This window comes from Rhyacophila brunnea, unplaced genomic scaffold, assembly GCF_057557595.1.
Source record: "Rhyacophila brunnea isolate RB1 unplaced genomic scaffold, BYU_Rbru_1.0 scaffold_23, whole genome shotgun sequence".
Lineage (NCBI taxonomy): Eukaryota > Metazoa > Arthropoda > Insecta > Trichoptera > Rhyacophilidae > Rhyacophila > Rhyacophila brunnea.
This window is the reverse complement of record NW_028232893.1, coordinates 24,611,614-24,629,914: the sequence shown is the minus strand read 5'-3', so window position 1 is coordinate 24,629,914 and position 18,301 is coordinate 24,611,614. Positions and strand designations below refer to the sequence as shown.

Genomic DNA, 18,301 nt, shown 5'->3' with positions numbered 1-18,301 from the left:
GGATTATATTTGTACGTATGCTACAACATGTGGCGAATTTTATGAGATGTCTTTACTAGGTTAGGTTAGGGTTAATCTAATTGAAACAGTACTATTTGCAAACTATCGCCGCATTTTGTAAGATACGTATCTTACATGTATTCCACGGTGAAATTTTCAACGAAGAACTCCTCATTTGATAAAATGTTATACGAACTCATGCTTCACGTACTGCGTCGCACAAATAAGTGTCCCACGATGAACTGCATACGTACAACTTACATTTAACCGTATATTGTATCGTATTGAGACTTAACCTTACCGTTACGATGCTGATAAATTCCGTCTATTCGGTGATGTCATCTTGTTTAACCGACGTTAAAAAATTGACAAAACAGTAAGTAAAAGAAGAAAGCCTATTTAAGGCGACGTCTTTACCTACCAGAGGTACTTATTTAGGTAGCATGTGTACTAGTCAATGCGTTTAAAATGTTAGGTGAGACCCAGGTGTCGGTTAATAATTAATTAATTAATCCCTAATTTAAAACACAACAACTGATATTCAACAATAGCGCAATTTGATAAGCATTTCATGTAGGACCTGCTAGTTAAAATTATCATAATTTAGTAGAAGGCCTGTAGTTTAATTGATTAAAGCATATTGGCGCGATACCAGTGGATATAGGTAGGAGTTCAAATCTTGTCGGGCATCGTATATTTTTAAAATGTGATTTTTTCTATATGTATATATCTGAGGTGATTAAAGTTATGGATGTTCAATATATTTAGTGACTAATTTTTCTACCATCCACTGCATGCATACGATTTATACATTTTGGGATTTTTTCTAGACAAGTGAACTTAAGATATATATATAAATGTAATTAATGTAAGTAATAATATAAATTATGTTCTGTTTTTCTCACCTTTGGGAGAGTTATACTCATTGTCATCAATCGCGTATTTATTGAAGAGTATCGGAGTGCGAGCAACAGTCTGGGCATCAATGTCTCCACCAGTATAAGTCTTGGCCTCTGATGCACTTCTCTTCTGTCTCTTGTCATTCGAAGAAGCTCGAGGAGATGAAGTACCTGTCAAAAATTAACAATCGAATATAAAAAAAAATATATATTTATTTATTTAAAAAATACACATTGAGGACAATATAACAAATTATTAATTCAAGACGTTCACAAGATGACATTTAGAGTAAATAATTACAAGATAAGAAGAACTATTTATATACAACGTTTTTAAATTTTCTGTTGAATCATATTATAAACTTGACTTGACTAGCTTAAACGATCAAAAAAATGTATTTGATAGAAATAATACTGAAATATCATTTTGACACTTATATTGATTTCCATAGTAACGCACGTATATATTATAAATTTAGTTGTTAGGACCCTAGCAACCAATAATAGAGGATTGGACTACGGATTTCATCCGAAATAACTTTTCATACAAAATAGAATTAACTAAAAATGAATTCAATTCTGCTTAAAGATGACTAAAAGTATTTAAAAAATGCGTTGGCATCGTGTTCCGACATATTCTAAAAGTTTCAAATATCTAGCTAGTCGGGAAATTAGTTAAAAATCGATTGCAAGATTTGTACTTGATAAACAACCACCGGACAAATAAGAATACGACTTAATAAAAACGTTGTAAAAAATAGTCATAAGGCGATGTCTTTACCAATTTATTTTTTTGATAATTATCAATTTCAACTGTATTAATTAGTAGTCATATAAACTTGACTTGACTAGCTTAAAAGATCAAAAAAAATTGTACTTGATATAAATAATACTGAAATGTCATTTAGACATTCATATTGATTTCCATATTGACTCAAGTTTATATTAATAATTTAGTTGCTAGAACCATCCGCTTAGCAACCAATAATGGTGTCGAAATAACTTTTCATACAAAACAGCATTAACTGAAAATTAATTTAATTCTGCTTAAAGATGGCTAAAAGTATTAAAAAATGCATTGGCACCGTATTCAGATATATTTTAAAAGTTTCAAATGTCTAGCTAGTCGGGAAGTTAGTTAAAAATCGATTGCAAGATTTGTACCTGACAAAGAACCACCAGACAAATAAGAGTACGAGCTAAGTAAAACGTTGTAAAATTGAAGAAAAATACAAATTAAACAAAATAGAATTTTAAAAACAAAATACATAATGCATCCCTAAAAAATTATAATTATTTTCAGTGTGTTTCCTGATTATAATAAAAATGGCTTTTTATCCAATATAGCAAGGGCGCCCATGTTACTTAGCTACCACAAAAAAGAATCGCGATCATTACTTCATATGATACTGAGTGACGACAACTCAACAATTCAAGTGAATTCATTTAATAATACAAAAAATGCTAAAAATAAACGGAATAGGTACTTTTAATCTTACCTGGTGGAACCGTTGTGTTCCGCAGAATACCATTTTGGAAATGCTGCCATAGAGCATTATACTGCCCTTAACCTTTGCGATATGTAAGGGGGCGGAAAAACATCGTAGACTGGGGGCCATGGGCATAACCAACGTCTACTTATTTTATGCACAATTAATAATTTTCTCAAGTACGTGGCTTAAGATGTTCAAAAATAACTAAACATAAAAACTCACCAGGTCCTCGAGGGGGTGCTTGGCTGAGTGACCGCTGGTTTCTCAACTGCCCCCTTGCATTAACAGATCCTCTAATAGGACCCTGGTTTCTGACACTACTTGGAGACGCCCCGTCGCTGAATCGGGACATTTGAGATAAGCGTAGATGCCGGAGTTTGACCGCTCTTGGACCTTCGTCGCGATACCTGTACAAGACAACTTCATCAATTATACATTAATATTATAACGTTTTGTGAAGGGCTGGAATTTTTAATAATTTGAAAAATTTACTATATTATGTAAATTAATTAATTTCATCGTAGTAGATTTTTGGGTTTTCACCGTGTGTCCTTCTTCTTTCTTTACTCGAAGTTTTGGGCTCGTTGCAGAGGCCATTATCAAGAAATGATATGTTTTATGATGAAAATGTAGTGGAAGTATATTATGAATGTAAACGTCGCTCTAAGAATGTCAAAAGGAATCCGATTAGCTAAGAGCAAACGTTGCTCAGATTAATCTGTCAATCGTTACGACCAGAGATACCGACTCGAATATTGGATTTTGCTGATAGTGCCGGAAGCCATGACGTTTTTAACCGTAATCCATCATCCCTATTAAGATTTTCAGGGTTTATATGGATTTCAATGGCCTCCTTTACCCGAAACGAAACCCAAAAATCTACTACGATAAAAAACAACCGTGAAAGCCTCAAACATTATATAATTAATTTCAATTAAAATTTGATAGTAGTGGAATAGTTTTTATCAGAATAACAATCATAAAAACACATAGACTTTGAGAAAATTACATAAATATAAGCACCTATGTTTTGTGACCTCATCGAGAATAAAACCCACACTCCCAGACAAAAGTCAGTACGTTACGCAATTGAACTACGAGGGCCACCAAGAGCTTGGCGAATATTAAATTTATAGAAAAAACAACTACTAGCGAATTTGTAAACAGATTTATTTAATAGATAACCCACGTCATGAGTCCGTCAGTTTTAGGTACAAGAATATTTCAGAGGAAAATTTGCAAACCTGCATTCAGTATCGGAGTAGGAATGAGATTGTAAACTGTCGGTAAAGGCGAATCCGCTATCGGCTGATCTCTGTGAAATCCTCACTGGTTTTCTGAATGATGCCGCTCGACTTCGACCTCTGACGCTGTTAACAAAACAATTATAATAGATTCATAAAATTAATGTGCATTTAGTGGTGAGGAGTGAAGGTAGACCGTTAAGATTCCACATAAATAGTGCACTTGGCAGTCATATTTATTTGTTTTCATTGAACTAAGAGTACGATTTGCAGATAGTACTGATTAGGGAATCCAAACCCGAGCCAAAATTCTGATCCCAGAATTTCGGGATTACAATTTGACAATCCCGGGATTGGCATTTTTTTCCATTGTTATACATTGAATAACATTGATAAAATTGGTGAAAAATAAATCTAGTATAATTTATACTATTTAAGACATTTATTGTTAATATTGTATACGTGCAATCTTGGAAATACATAAGTTTAATGGAGTCAATAATATTGTCATATAAATAATATTGTGAATTTAATATGAGATTGCTGTTTCTGATAGCATAGACTTAATGAATGGGCTAGCGAGATTTTAAATAGTAAAGCAAATTATGGTGTACTTATGGCCTTTCCGCTTCGTAAATCTAATTAGTCAGCCAAATATGAAACTGCCGTAAAACGTATAAGATCATGGTGGAATTATTTTGTTAATAGTGCAAAGCATTGTTTTTTCCAATTTTTATTAATTTATGTGAGAAAATAAAATAAATCGGCAACTTACACATGGGTATAAATCAAACTTCATTCAAACTCAGTTTATTTCTAATGTAGTTATTTGTTATTAAAAGTATTTTTTCTGTTATATTTTCGTTTTTATTTTATTTTCCATAAAAATTGATAAAAAAATCAATCCCGAAAGTTTCGGGATTACATTTATCAATCCTGGGATTCATAGGTATCGAAAATAGCTCAAGATTCCGGGATTGGAATCCCTAGTGCAGATTAATTTTTTTAATTTAAATTAAACCCTGCCTAACCAAACCATAATTTTAAGTACCCATACTATGGGCGATCCGAAAAAAATATTTGTAGCAATTAAGTATGGCGCCTATATGTGAATGGGCACGAAACCCGAGAGATGCAGGTTTGATTCCTGCTGGGTGTCTTACTTTTTTCAAAAAATTATAATATAAAATTATACTTATACTTAATATTAAACTTAAAAGTAATATATTTTCTTAAAAGTGTTTTCAAAATTATCTATGTTCAATAATAGAATATTACATTCTTATATCTTGTGAATTATTTTTTGACTAAAACTAATAGTTAATTAAAAATTAAATCTTTATCAAACGCATTTCCAGCCATTCATTATGCGTGTTTCTTAATACTTGATAAGAATACAAATATAGGCACAAAGTTGCGTGGGTATAATAATTGTCGTTATTTTGATTCAACATAACTTGACGCTAGGGTAGATGCCTCGAAATGACTTAAATTTGTTCGTATTGTGTACACTATATTTAAAATGTTCAGTTTGATTGCTTCTCATTTTACAGTTTACTGGTGAGCTCTAGGGTTATCTAGCTAGATTATACACGGTACATCTAAAATTAATATAGGTATTACAACTGAACCATACAGATATTCATAATATTCATATGACAGCATATACTTATAATAAATTCTATTTGTTTTATATTGTTTTATAAAAGACCACATTGCGCGGTAAACTTTTTATTTGTCGAAGGTAGAGCGTTGAAAAGTTTTATTCTTTTAAGTTATTTTTCAGTGATAAGGTGAACACGAAACTCTGGAAACGCGAAGCTTCTTTTGAAGAATTCTAACTCGCGGAGTCAGGTTTTCACTGAGTTGTTACGGTATCCTATTTCATTGCAATTTCTCAAATAACTACAGAGTGTAATCATATTATATTAGGTATATTAAACTTTTAAGGGGTATTTTCCGATATATATTTCTTAATGAAAATTCCAAATTCAAAATGCATTTTTTTTATAACCACTCATTGTATACACCAGGGTTTCCCAAACTGAATAGGTGTTCCGCGACCATTTGGAAAGGCTTTGTTGGGTCACTGGTGTGGTGTTCGATGTGTAGGCAGAGGATGATGATAATGAAGTCTACGATGTAGCAGGGTGAGATTTATTAGCAGCGTATCGGTACAATAGTATATTATACATGATAGTTACGAGCTAAGTACTTGGATTCGAGCAACATTGAGATAAATTATTCTTCGTTATTTATACAATAAAAAGTAACACATGAACATTAAATTCTGGTACATAATCATATTAAACTAATTATAGAGTCAGCGTTTTAAATCGAGTAGTTTGTGAAATATTATTTGTTATTACAGTCGTAATAAAATATAATACTATGAAAAATGATTATTCAGCTAATACACCGTAATGGTATAATGTACTGTGATATGATATAATAATACACCATCTCTAATTTCGCCAACCGACTTGCTGATCTAGCTCAGTTGTTTACTGGAAATGGATTCGCTGGGAATATATTACTGCAGAGTAATTTGATATCCTAAACAATAGATATTTGATCGCTATTATTCCGCAGCTACATACCCCCTTTCCTTGAATTGAATCGACATTGAATCTTAATTTTATACACTGCAACACATTTCAAGATCCTCTACTAAGAAGAAGTAAAATAATTAAAACTTAAATAATTAAATAATCTACTTCATAATATTGAAAGGCGAATGATGATCAATCGCCACTGATGTTTATGACGTCAAGTATCTAGATAGGTCATGGCTCCCACAATGGGGGGGGCTGACAGGCCTCTAGCCTGGGGGCCTGGACCGGCGTGAGAGATCGACCAGCCCTGTGAGATTAACACACATCACAAACATACACTTATAGTAAAAAAATATCGCCTGCGACTCTGTTTCACTTCAAGCATACTAACATTTAATAATATGTGGTTTTGCACTACTTATATTTTTTTTATTATTGTCGATAATTGACATGTCCATAATTGCGCATATCATTATAAAAGTGGGTGTATGAAAAATACACAAAATCGCTAAAAATACCTTTAATTTTACCTCGAACATCATTTGGAATATACAACAGTAGATCGTCACATTGCCTTTAACCTTAGCGATAAGTAGGAGGCCCGCCAAAGATCCTAGCCTGGGGGTCGCTTTGGGATCTACAAGCAGAGGACCATCTTTTGGTGAAAGATGGGGTATATTGTTTTAACTGACCGGCTAACAAGACTTGTCAGCTTAATGACAGTTGCCAAAATTGGCAGAACGGTTAGCTGCGCTAATAATTAACCTACAAAATAAACTAAGTGTTCCGTTAAAATTTCCGGTTTTGCGAAGTGTTCCATTGCAGAAAAACTTTGGGAAACCCTGGAATACACTATACAAGATTAAAAAAAACAAACGAAAATCCCATCTAATATAACTTCCATACAACCTACGTTTAATGAAAATGTATTCTCTAATGTCAGAAAGTGTCATTTTATTCGCTTATCTAACAAAATTGCACGTGGAGTGGTAAGGCAAACAAGCTGCTTCAAATACATTCAAATGTACTATACTATGCAACAGTGGCGAAGGGTGAAGGTAGGCGGTTAAGATCCGGCATAAATAGTGTCACACTAATCTTTTCAGCCGGTGTTGGTCAGTTTTTAAAAATCAATTAAACCCTGCGAGAGCCAAGCCATAATATATAATGCTCAAAAAATACTCGTCTATCTATAAAATATCTAAAATCATGTAATTAAATCATACATACATCTTGTGTAATATACCTATATTCTTTTTCCAACGAATAATAATAATGAATAAAAAGTTTGCACAATTTTATCGTATCGTCCAAAGTACACCAAAACTATTATGGTTTGGTTAGGCAGGGTTTTCATGTTTTCAAATTATGTATATTTAGTATATAGAATGCTACATTCAGAAATCTTGTGTCTTATTCGTTGAAAAAAAAATAGTATATTAAAATCATAATATATAGCAAGACTACAAGTTAATTGAATACATAAAGGTAGAATATTATTTCACAGTACACTCTGTAGATATTATTTTCAGTGCAGGACCGGACTATAAATTCCACGCTGTTGTCGGCCGCGATTACAAGCTTCCTTCTTTTCATGGGCCGGATGCAGGTTGCGCGGATAAACAACCCATCTCAAGATACGTGTGCTTACGTGCAAAATAAACGTATGTCCATATAATAACTATAAAATGCAGTGATAACAGGTTAAATGGTATGAAATTTATCGGTGTTGTTACTGGACTTGTTTTTAAATCGGATGTTATGTCAGACGTAAGTAAATAAAATGCTCGTATAATAAAATCCAATAGATAATTATTAGTACTTGACAAACAATACTATTTTTGGGATATTGTCTGAATTGTATTGCCTGAATAATGTCTTCAAAAGTGACCTTCCACTATGCCTAAAGCGCAAAGTGTTCAACCGGTGTGTGCTTCCCGTAATCACATATGCGTGTGAAACATGGACCCTAAGTAAAAGAGAGATCCAGAAACTTAGAGTAGCACAACGTGGTATGGAGAGGTGCAGGCTGGGTATAACGCGAAAGTACAACAAGAGTGGATAAGGAACCAGACAAGGGTTTGCGATGTAATAGAGTTTATTAAAAGCTTTAAATTGAGATGGGCTGGACACATAGCTCGAAGAAGAGACAATCGTTGGACGAATCTAGTCATCCAGTGGTATCTAAGAAGTACAAAACGTCCGCAAGGTAGACCTAGAGACCGCTGGATCGATGAAATGATAAAGTTCTGCGGAAGTGCGTGGCAACGCAATGCACAGGACCGAGAGAAGTGGAAGCGGCCTTTATCCAGCAGTGGATAGATTCAGGCTGATGATGATGATGATGTCGTATAACTTTACCATATTTATTATCATCAACAATGTCTCTATCTCCCACAAGCTCCCTCCACAGTCCACCATCTTAGCTTCAATGATGTTTTTTTCTATACCAGCTAGCTACCGCAATCATGTTTCCGAATCCACCTTTTCGCACGTAACCTTCGAAACGTATAAATATTTAGATGCAGCGATCGGCGAGCCAGTATAGGAATGACCAATTCGTAGATGTTTGTATGCCATCCTGACGTTTTCCCCGAGAAGCATGCAACTTATCGATTGCAACGGCAGATGTTTTTAAAGTTATAGTTCTTTAAGCGCGTTTGGAAAATCAGAGTGTATTTTCGGCGCGTGACATGTAATACATAATTTATTTTTCCACACAAAAATAAACGCACTCGATTGGATTCGAACCAACGGTTATCAGCCGAACGCACTACCATTACGCCACAGTATGATACTCCAATCGTGACGATTATACAGTATTATATTATAGTTTAGAATTGTTCCGTTTGCCTAGGCAACGAATTTATTATTGTCGGCCATTTGCAATTCCTTACGTAAACAAACTATTAAACGTCATAGTGGCAGTTATTACTTTAAATATAAAAACAACGATAAATAATTATATAATTTAGTAATATAAGTTAAAGTGTATAGAAATAAACCAAAGGCGTTCCAATAAGCGGTCCTTTTTCTTGAGTATGTAATTTAACAAGATAATTAAAAGCTAGTCGTAGAATCTAGGTTATCACAAGTTTTGTTTTTGTTTTGTTACGCCAACGAAGTATAACATCTAACGCACGTACATAAGTAAATTTCTTCCATAACTTACCTGATTAAACCTCGGACTAACTTCATCTTCCACGTCCAGGTTATTTCGAAATCTATTCACTCTACCTTGTCTCAAGTCTCTCTCAATTTTCAAATCATCTCTAGTATTCGAATCTTCTCTCTCATATCTCCCCCCTGTTGTATCTCTCTCTCTTTCCTTGGGTCTCTGTCACTTTTATTGCCGTCCTTTTCAAATCTACGACTTTTCTCTCGTCTATTAGTTCTGAATTCGTTTTGTTTTTGGTTTGTTACGCCAAAGAAGTATAACTTCTAACGCGCGTACATAAGTACACACATCAATTTTTTTGTCAAACTAAACAGTTGCATTCGACCAATCTGCGAAGCTCCAATTGGCAACGAGTGTTTTGTGAATAACGATTACGTCACATCGAAGTATTCGCCACATTGCAGGCGGACGAGTTTATATAAGAGAGCCAGCTTAGTGTCTATCATCCTTGAGACATAGCCTGCCAACAGAATTATTCAAGGCATATAGTAAGTAGTTGTCCCGTGCTTGGTCAGTTATTGTAACCTGATTTCTCTGAGGGACAGTTATTTACCTTTTAAAAGATTTGCTATGTTATTCGGTAACGCCCACGGTGGCACTTAAGCGTTGGACTATGATGCCGTGGGTCACAGTTTCGAATCCTGGGTCTGGCAAGTACACATATTGGTTTTCAATTTGTGTGTTAGTCAGGGTATGGACCTAATAGGTTGAGCAAGTGGCTGACATCCATTTCTCGTAAAAAACAAAATCTGTTAATACAATCCTCTACTCTGTGGAGGCCCATATCATCCTGTTAGGATCGGACATGGTCGAAAAAAAGAAGAAAAAATTGGTAAAGATGATGTTTTTTGAATAAGGCTTGACTGAAGTAACAGTATAAATCAATCACACACTAATGCACGTATATTCGGGAATCCCCAGTTCAATTAATTTTAAAAGTAAATTGTCTCGTTCGACAGATCCATAAACTCTTTCCCTGCACTCAATTAATCACCTTTCTACGCAATTCGCTGACTTTAAGGGGGGACATGCTCGTCGAAGGTCAAAATTGAGTTTTTATTGTATTTTCAAACCATGATCCTGGACACTCCTTAAACGTTGTAGATGATCTATTTATAGAATTTTGAAGCCTTATTAACCTTTATAGTTATTTTAAACATTTGATGACTGCATGAAGTATTTTTGTTACATAAAATAGTATTCTTTTAAACCTCTCGCTCTAATATTTTAGAATATAGTCATATTTCGGTACATAACTGTGCAGTGGTGTTAAGATTTTTTACATTTATTAATTTTTAAACGCATTTAATAAACCATTAGCATAATTTATTACGAGATAATTTTTGTAAAATATTCACGATAAAAAATTATATTGCTCATCTCTGTGATCCCAAATTTAACAAGAATTAGGCATTTTATTATTCAAAAAATCGGCAAGATTAACACATTTGAAGATGATTCTAAAGATATTTATTATAAGCTATGTTTTTGACCATTCAAGTGTGATAAACATCTTATGAATAATGATTGCTTTATAATAATTATTGACCTAAGAATAAGGTAGTGTTTTTTTGAAATACGCCATTTATTTTGTCATTCCCCAGTGGTTAAGCTACAACATACGGCCGTAGCCATAAATTGACAAACTATAATTGAAGTAGGGAGTAAAATGATATTGACGCGCGTGTTTGAACATGTACCGTTTAAAAAAAAATAAAAAAAAATTCGGTTAGGTACATGTTCAAACACGCGCGTTAACATAATTTTACTTCCTACTTTAATTATAGTTTGTCATTTTATGGCTACGGCCGTATGTTGTAGCTTAACCACTGGGGAATGACAAAAGAAATGGCGTATTTCAAAAAAACACTACCTTATTCTTAGGTCAATAATTATTATAAAGCAATCATTATTCATAAGATTTTTATCACACTTGAATGGTCAAAAACATAGCTTATAATAAATATCTTTAGAATTATCTTCAAATGTGTTAATCTTGCCGATTTTTTGAATAATAAAATGCCTAATTCTTGTCAAATTTGGGATCACAGAGATTATCAAAATAATTTTTTATCGTGAATATTTTACAAAAATTATCTCGTAATAAATTATACTAATGGTTTTATAAATGCGTTTAAAAATTAATAAATGTAAAAAATCTTAACACCACTGCACAGTTATGTACTGAAATATGACTATATTCTAAAACATTAGAGCGAGAGGTTTAAAAGAATACTATTTTATGTAACAAAAATGCTTCATGCAGTCATCAAATGTTTAAAATAACTATAAAGGATAATAAGGCTTCAAAATTATATAAATAGATTATCTACAACGTTTAAGGAGTGTCCAGGATCATGGTTTGAAAATACAATAAAAACTCAATTTTGACCTTCGACGAGCATGTCCCCCCTTAAGACTTATACGCATCACATTTGTTTCCTTTTTTTGCAATCTTTTAAACATCCGATACACGGCGAAATAGTGTATAGAGCTTAGTAACATAATACTATTCACTTTTTTTTGACAGGAAGCTAAATAAGCTCAAGTATACTTTTAATAATAATTATTGTAAATATTACAAAGAAATGATGAAAAATTTTGGAATTGACATTTTAACAATAATAATTATACAACGACATTTTGCTTGTACTATTAATGTTTATTTAGTAGGAAAATAAATGAAAAATATTTTTTAATTACTTAACTATTTTTTTTTAATTCAACGAATAATTCACATGATTCGAGAATGTAACATTCTAAACACTTCTGAAAAAATATATTATAACTAATAGAAAAAATCATTTTTGAAAAAAGTGACACCCAGCAGGAATCGAACCTGCACCTCTCGGGTTTCGCGCCCACGCGCATTGACCACAATGCTAAAGGAGTCAGGCCTAATTGCGACAAATTTTAACTAATAGCTTTAATACTCACTGTAGCGTTTTCTAAATAATTGAGCTACTTATTGGCAATCGGCTTTTGTATTTTAAATCAAAATAAGTATTACTTTAATTATTAATAACCGACGTCACGGACCATTCCAAGATTTTTTGTTGTAACTTACTTGAACTTACTAATAATTTTTAATCAACTATTTTTTTTATTCAACGAATAATTCACAAGATTTAAGAATGTAACATTCTTATTATTAAACATACATAATTTTGAAACACATCTGATAAATAATTTCTCAATAATTATTTTATTATACCCAATAGAAAAATCGTTTTTAAAAAAATACGACACCATGCATGAATCGAACCTGCAGCTCTCGGGTTTCGCGCCAACGCGCATTGACCTTGTGGTAAAGCTAAAGGAGTCAGGCCTAATTGCGACAAATTTTAACTAATGGCTTTAATACTCACTCAAGCGCTTTCTAAATTTAGCTACTTATTGGCGATCGGCTTTTGTATTTTAAATCAAAGTAGGTAGTACTTTAATTACTAACCGTCATCACGGATCACTCCAAAATTTTTATTGTAATTGTAACTTACTTGAACATGCTAATAATTTTTAATTAACTATTTTTTTATTCAACGAATAATTCACAAGATTTAAGAATAACATTCTAATTATTGAACATACATAATTTTGAAAACACTTCTGTCCGAGAAAATATATTATAAGCAATAGAAAAAATCTTTTTGAAAGGAGTTTTTTCCTATTGGTTATAATATTATAATTTTTGAATTTTGAAATGAAAAATAGTTAAACTAGTGTTCATTGATAAACCGTTACACTTCAAATTGACTACAGACTGGCAGTATTTTTTTTATCAGGTATAAAATAATATTTACATTCTTCTTTCCACCAGTCATAGCCAAGTAATGGTAAAATGCTGCGGAAATGGCTTACGGAATATTTTCCTTCGCTTGACTGCTCGGGATACGTTCGACGAATGCATCGAGCTTTCTTAGCGTTGCGCTTTTCTAGAGAGAAAGCTCACTTTTCATTCGATGCAGACGTGCGTAACAATGTATTATATTCATCCAAGGATAGTCCGTTCTGCAAATACTCTAAATACATAGCGATGTTGCTAAAGTATAAAAGGAATAGGAAAGGGAATAGTTTAAAGAAAATTACTTATTTTTAAAACATACTTTATTAACACCTCAGATATAGGTAATACCCACTAGATAAAATCATGTTTTAAAATAATTACAAGATAAAAAGAACTTTTTATGTACAACATTTTTAAATTTTCTGTGAATTATTATGCTCAATATGCTCAAACTTGTACTTTATATGAAGTAAATAAAAAACAAACAAACAAATATAGAATACTGAAATGTCATTTTGACATTTCATTTTGATTTCCATAGTAACGCACGTATATATTAATAATTTAGTTGCTAGAACCACACCCTTAGCAACAAATAATACTCGTAGTCTTTACGGATTTTTCTGAAATAACTTTCCATACAAAACAGAATTAACTGAAAATGAATTCAACTCTCCTTAAAGATGGCTAAAAGTATTAAAAGAATGCATTGGCATCGTGTTCTGATATATTCAAATAGTTTCAAATGTCTAGTTAGTCGGGAAGTTAGTTAAAAATCGATTGCAAGATTCGTACTGGACAAACAACCACAGGACAAACAAGAATACGAACTAATAAAAACGTTGTAAAATACGATGCTCGACGGGATTTGAACCCGTATAACCACTGCAATACCAGCTGTGCATTAATGAATTATGCTACGAGCCTCCTATCTAATTACGAAAATTTAAAATAGTAGGTCATACATGAAATAATTATCAAATTGCGTTATTATTGATTATCAGTTTTTGTGTATTAAATCAAGGAATATCAATTACCTTAATTTTATTACTAACCGACGCCCAGCTCTCGCCAAATATTTTAGTTATAACGTCTACTTGAACTTGCCAATAATTTTTATAAACCATTATTTCTTTTATTCAACGAATAATTCACAAGATTTTGAGAATGTATCTAACATTCGATATATTATAATAAATACACAAAAACCGATAGTCAATAATAGCGCAATTTGATAAGCATTTCATGCATGACCTACTAGTTTTAATTGTCATAATTAGATTGGAGGCTCGTAGCAAAATTGGTTAATGCACAGTTGGCGCGATACCAGTGGTTATACGGGTTCAAACCCGTCGAGCATCGTATTTTTTCAAATCTGATTTTTTCTAGAGGGTAAATATCTGAGGTGTTTTCAAATTATGTATGTTTTATAAATAAGTAATTTTTTTATGACAATTGACTATTGATCGCTCATAGCATACCTACACTATTGTGGTTTGGTTGAGGCAGGGTTTAATTCAATTAAAAATTATGGCTATTATCTACTATGCCTTAGATTAGGCAGGGTTATATTGAATTTTAAAAACTAGCACCATCTACAAATTGAATTCTTAGTTCAATGAAAACAAATAAGTATGATGGACAAAGTTTATTGTGCATTATTTATGTCAAATCTTAAGAGCCTACCTCCACCTTTCGCCACTGCCATCACCTATGACTTAATCTTATTTATATAATGCATATTCGGTAAATTGCGCGAGTCATTGTTGATGTTGTTTCCAATTCGGAAATCTGCTGACGCCGCATCGTTGCAACTTCGAGGCGTTTTGATGACAAGTATCGCACCTGTAGAATATGCTGATTGTGTGATTACTGAATGACTCACTGATTCTTATGTTATCGTTTCCTTCTACATAATATTATGTATTGTCATAAATATTTTAATATAATATTATATACCTTTGTTGGCGAGTAGATGACCTTATAGATCTGTGCCTTCTTTTCTTTGGTTTTCTGGTACATACGTAGCAGCAAACACGCCAATAGAGGAACCTTGCAAAAATAAACAATTATTTTAATAATAATATAATAACACTTTTAACAATATTCAAAAAATAACTTAAAATTCACGTATTGTAAAATAACACACAAATAATTATGCAGTTTAAAGCAGAATAAAAGAAATAGTTAATTAAAAATTATTAGCAAGTACAAGAAGTTACTTAAAAAATATTGGAGAAATTCCTAGACGTCGGTTAGTAATCTTAGTAATAAGTAAAATAGCTACCTACTTTGATTTAATAAACAAAAATCGATTGCCGAAGTAGCATGATTTCGAAAGAACGCTGAGTGGTAGGTATTTAATAGCCAATAGCTAAAATATTGGTCGTTATTAGTATGTCTTCCGTAGCATAATGGCTGAATGCGACGAGTTTGGGGCGTTTACCCGTTGGAAATGCCGGGTTCGATTCCCGACCGGTTGGCTTACTTTTTTCAAAAAAGTTTTTTCTATTGGTTGTGATATACTCTCTCAGTTAGTGTTTTTTCTAAATTATATATAATGTTCAATTTTGCAGTTGTTGAAGTAATGCAAAATAAACTCAACAAGGGATGCATCACATAATATATTTTGACAATATAAATTACATAGGTATTTATTTCTACAAGTTTCTAGACGATTTTAGATTAAAATTTAATACCGTCACATGAAACTATTAACTTTGATGATCGTGCTAGTTGTTGCTCATACTTCGTATGAAATATGGTAAACTTACTGTTTGCAGAAAATGATGATTGCTTCATATTGAAATAGTTGGTAATAGTTTGAACGAAATATGCAATCGAAAATCTTCATATAATATTTCAAACGGGTTTCCGCATTGCATTCTAAGAATATAACAAATAACTTTCATTACCACGTAGTTTTAGTTTTTTTTTCAGCGTCATGGCCTGAATGTAGTCGGATTTGATTAAATGGATATAATAATAATGTACCAAGTTAATAATATAATATTTACACAGTCACTTCATAAGTGGATTCACATAATGTATGGCTAAATTTCAATATATTTATTTAACATATTATCATACCCACCACAAACCATTAATTCAATATGAACACACTGGTGGCGTGCGGTCCGTATGCTGAGCATACACATACATAATCAATAAAACTATACAATAATATTGTAGGTATATTTATTATTCAATTATATGGTTGATTTAAATTAACTATAATTCTTCTAATGATTCGATAGTAGTTATAAATTCAACAAGTAAGTATTGATTGAATATAATATGAATTCTCCTAGGAGTAAATTTTCTATGAATATTATGAAAGCTAGCTGAGGAAAATGAATGAATATCACATCTTTCTAAGCTAGTTCTGCTTCAATATGACTTTCATCATTTCTGAAGAAAACGTGCCGATGAAGCAACTGTTAATGTACCTACTCGGAATCACTGCCTTGGTCAGTGGCGCACTCAGGATTTAATCCCAAGGAGGAGAATGTAAATTAGTCCCATAGGCTCTTTTTCTTCTTCATATAATTATGTTTACATATTTTCACAATATACGGTGGTACATTTGTACAGTTTTTCCTAGTTTTTATTAAATTGGAGGCATAACGGCGGTAACCGTTGAGCGTGTCATCAGCGACTGGTGGATTGGAAGTGACTAACAGCGACCATGCTGGACATGTGCACCTAGTATGCTAAAACATTACTCAAATATTGTCGGCTGTGCTACCCGCTTGGTCTAGACTCTAAAGAGCTACAATATTTATGCCGAATTCCACTGAAAAAAAATGTTCTTTTGATTTACACCACCACCGACTAGTGGGTGTAGTCGTTCTTTTCGCCGAATGTTTATCGTCGATTTTTGGTTTGTTAATATTGAAGTTCCGAAATATTAATTGAAAATGGACAAAAAAAAGTATTAGTGCATTTAACTTATACACAAACCTACTCAACACAACACAGCTTAATTTCTCGTTTATCGGTCTTTTGTCAATCGCACTCTGTATACCTCAGTGGCGAAGGGTGGAGGTAGGCTGTTAAGATCTACCATAAATAGCGCAAATTATACTTTGTTAGTCATAAGTATTTGTTTTTATTGAAATAAGACTACAATTTATAGATGGTGTTGGTTAGTTTTTAAAATTCAATTAAACCCTGCAAAAATTAAGCTATAATAGATAATAGTCAACAAATATTCGTCTATCTATAAATTAAATTGCAATGCAATTAAATCATATATAACATTGGATATTTTATGAATAGAATAGTATTATATCTATTATAGTTTGGTTTAGGCAGGGCTTAATGGATTTAAAAAAAATGAACCAACAAGATGTAGTCTTAATCCAATGAAAACAAAAAGTATGAATGAAAAAGTGTACACATTTGTGTCGTATCGCCCAAAGTATACCAAAACTATTATGATTTGGTTTAGGTAGGGCTTAATTGATTTTTAAAAACTAACCAACACCATCTCTAAGTTGTAGTCTTAGTTCAATAAAAACAAATACGTATGACTAACAAAGTTTAATGTCTATCATTTATGTCAGATCTTAACAGCCTACCTCCACCCTTTGCCAATAGTAAACCTACACCATGCCCCCCCCTCGTGTGCCCCACTGGCCTTGGTGAACTATTTCTGTTAATTTTGTTATTTACCTGAACGATGTAGCCATGACGTCTCCGATGTTCGAGAGGCAAAGCAGCATCAGAGGAATTCCGAGGATTGCATAAAAGATGGTGACCACCTTACCCATGTGAGTCTTCGGGGCGATGTGGCCATAGCCTGTAAGAGAAATTAAAATAAATATTAAAATACTTTTTAAGTTGGTCGTTACCATTGGATATTTGTAAGATCGACACCAATGCGTATTTTATTATTTTCGCCAGATAATTTCAGAAATTAATAACACAGTCCGGAGAGGAATCATGGAAATTCTTTAAAATATTATTGGATGATTATAATATGAGAAAAGAAAGTAATTCATTGTATACCAGTGGCTAGAGTTGGGTTTTGGGAATTTCCCGATGGGAATTCTCGAGAAATTTTCGAGATTTCCATCCCGAATCTCGAGAATTGAAATTTTACATTTCGGGAAATTTCTTTAGAAAAGATTTCTCAAGAATATT

General features: G+C 32.6%; 1 protein-coding gene across 1 annotated transcript in view; it reads right to left on the bottom strand.

The window, feature by feature from the left end:
* The window catches only part of LOC147069759 (uncharacterized), a 281,909-nt gene that overhangs the window by 11,145 nt on the left and 252,463 nt on the right, over positions 1 to 18,301 (bottom strand). Inside the window, exons 4-8 of the mRNA XM_085950269.1 lie at positions 17,831 to 17,957; positions 15,113 to 15,205; positions 3,637 to 3,762; positions 2,615 to 2,799; positions 906 to 1,070 (exon numbers count right to left, since the gene is read on the bottom strand). Coding sequence (XP_085806395.1) covers positions 906 to 1,070; positions 2,615 to 2,799; positions 3,637 to 3,762; positions 15,113 to 15,205; positions 17,831 to 17,957 — 696 coding nt within the window. The remainder of the gene's footprint in view (positions 1 to 905; positions 1,071 to 2,614; positions 2,800 to 3,636; positions 3,763 to 15,112; positions 15,206 to 17,830; positions 17,958 to 18,301) is intronic.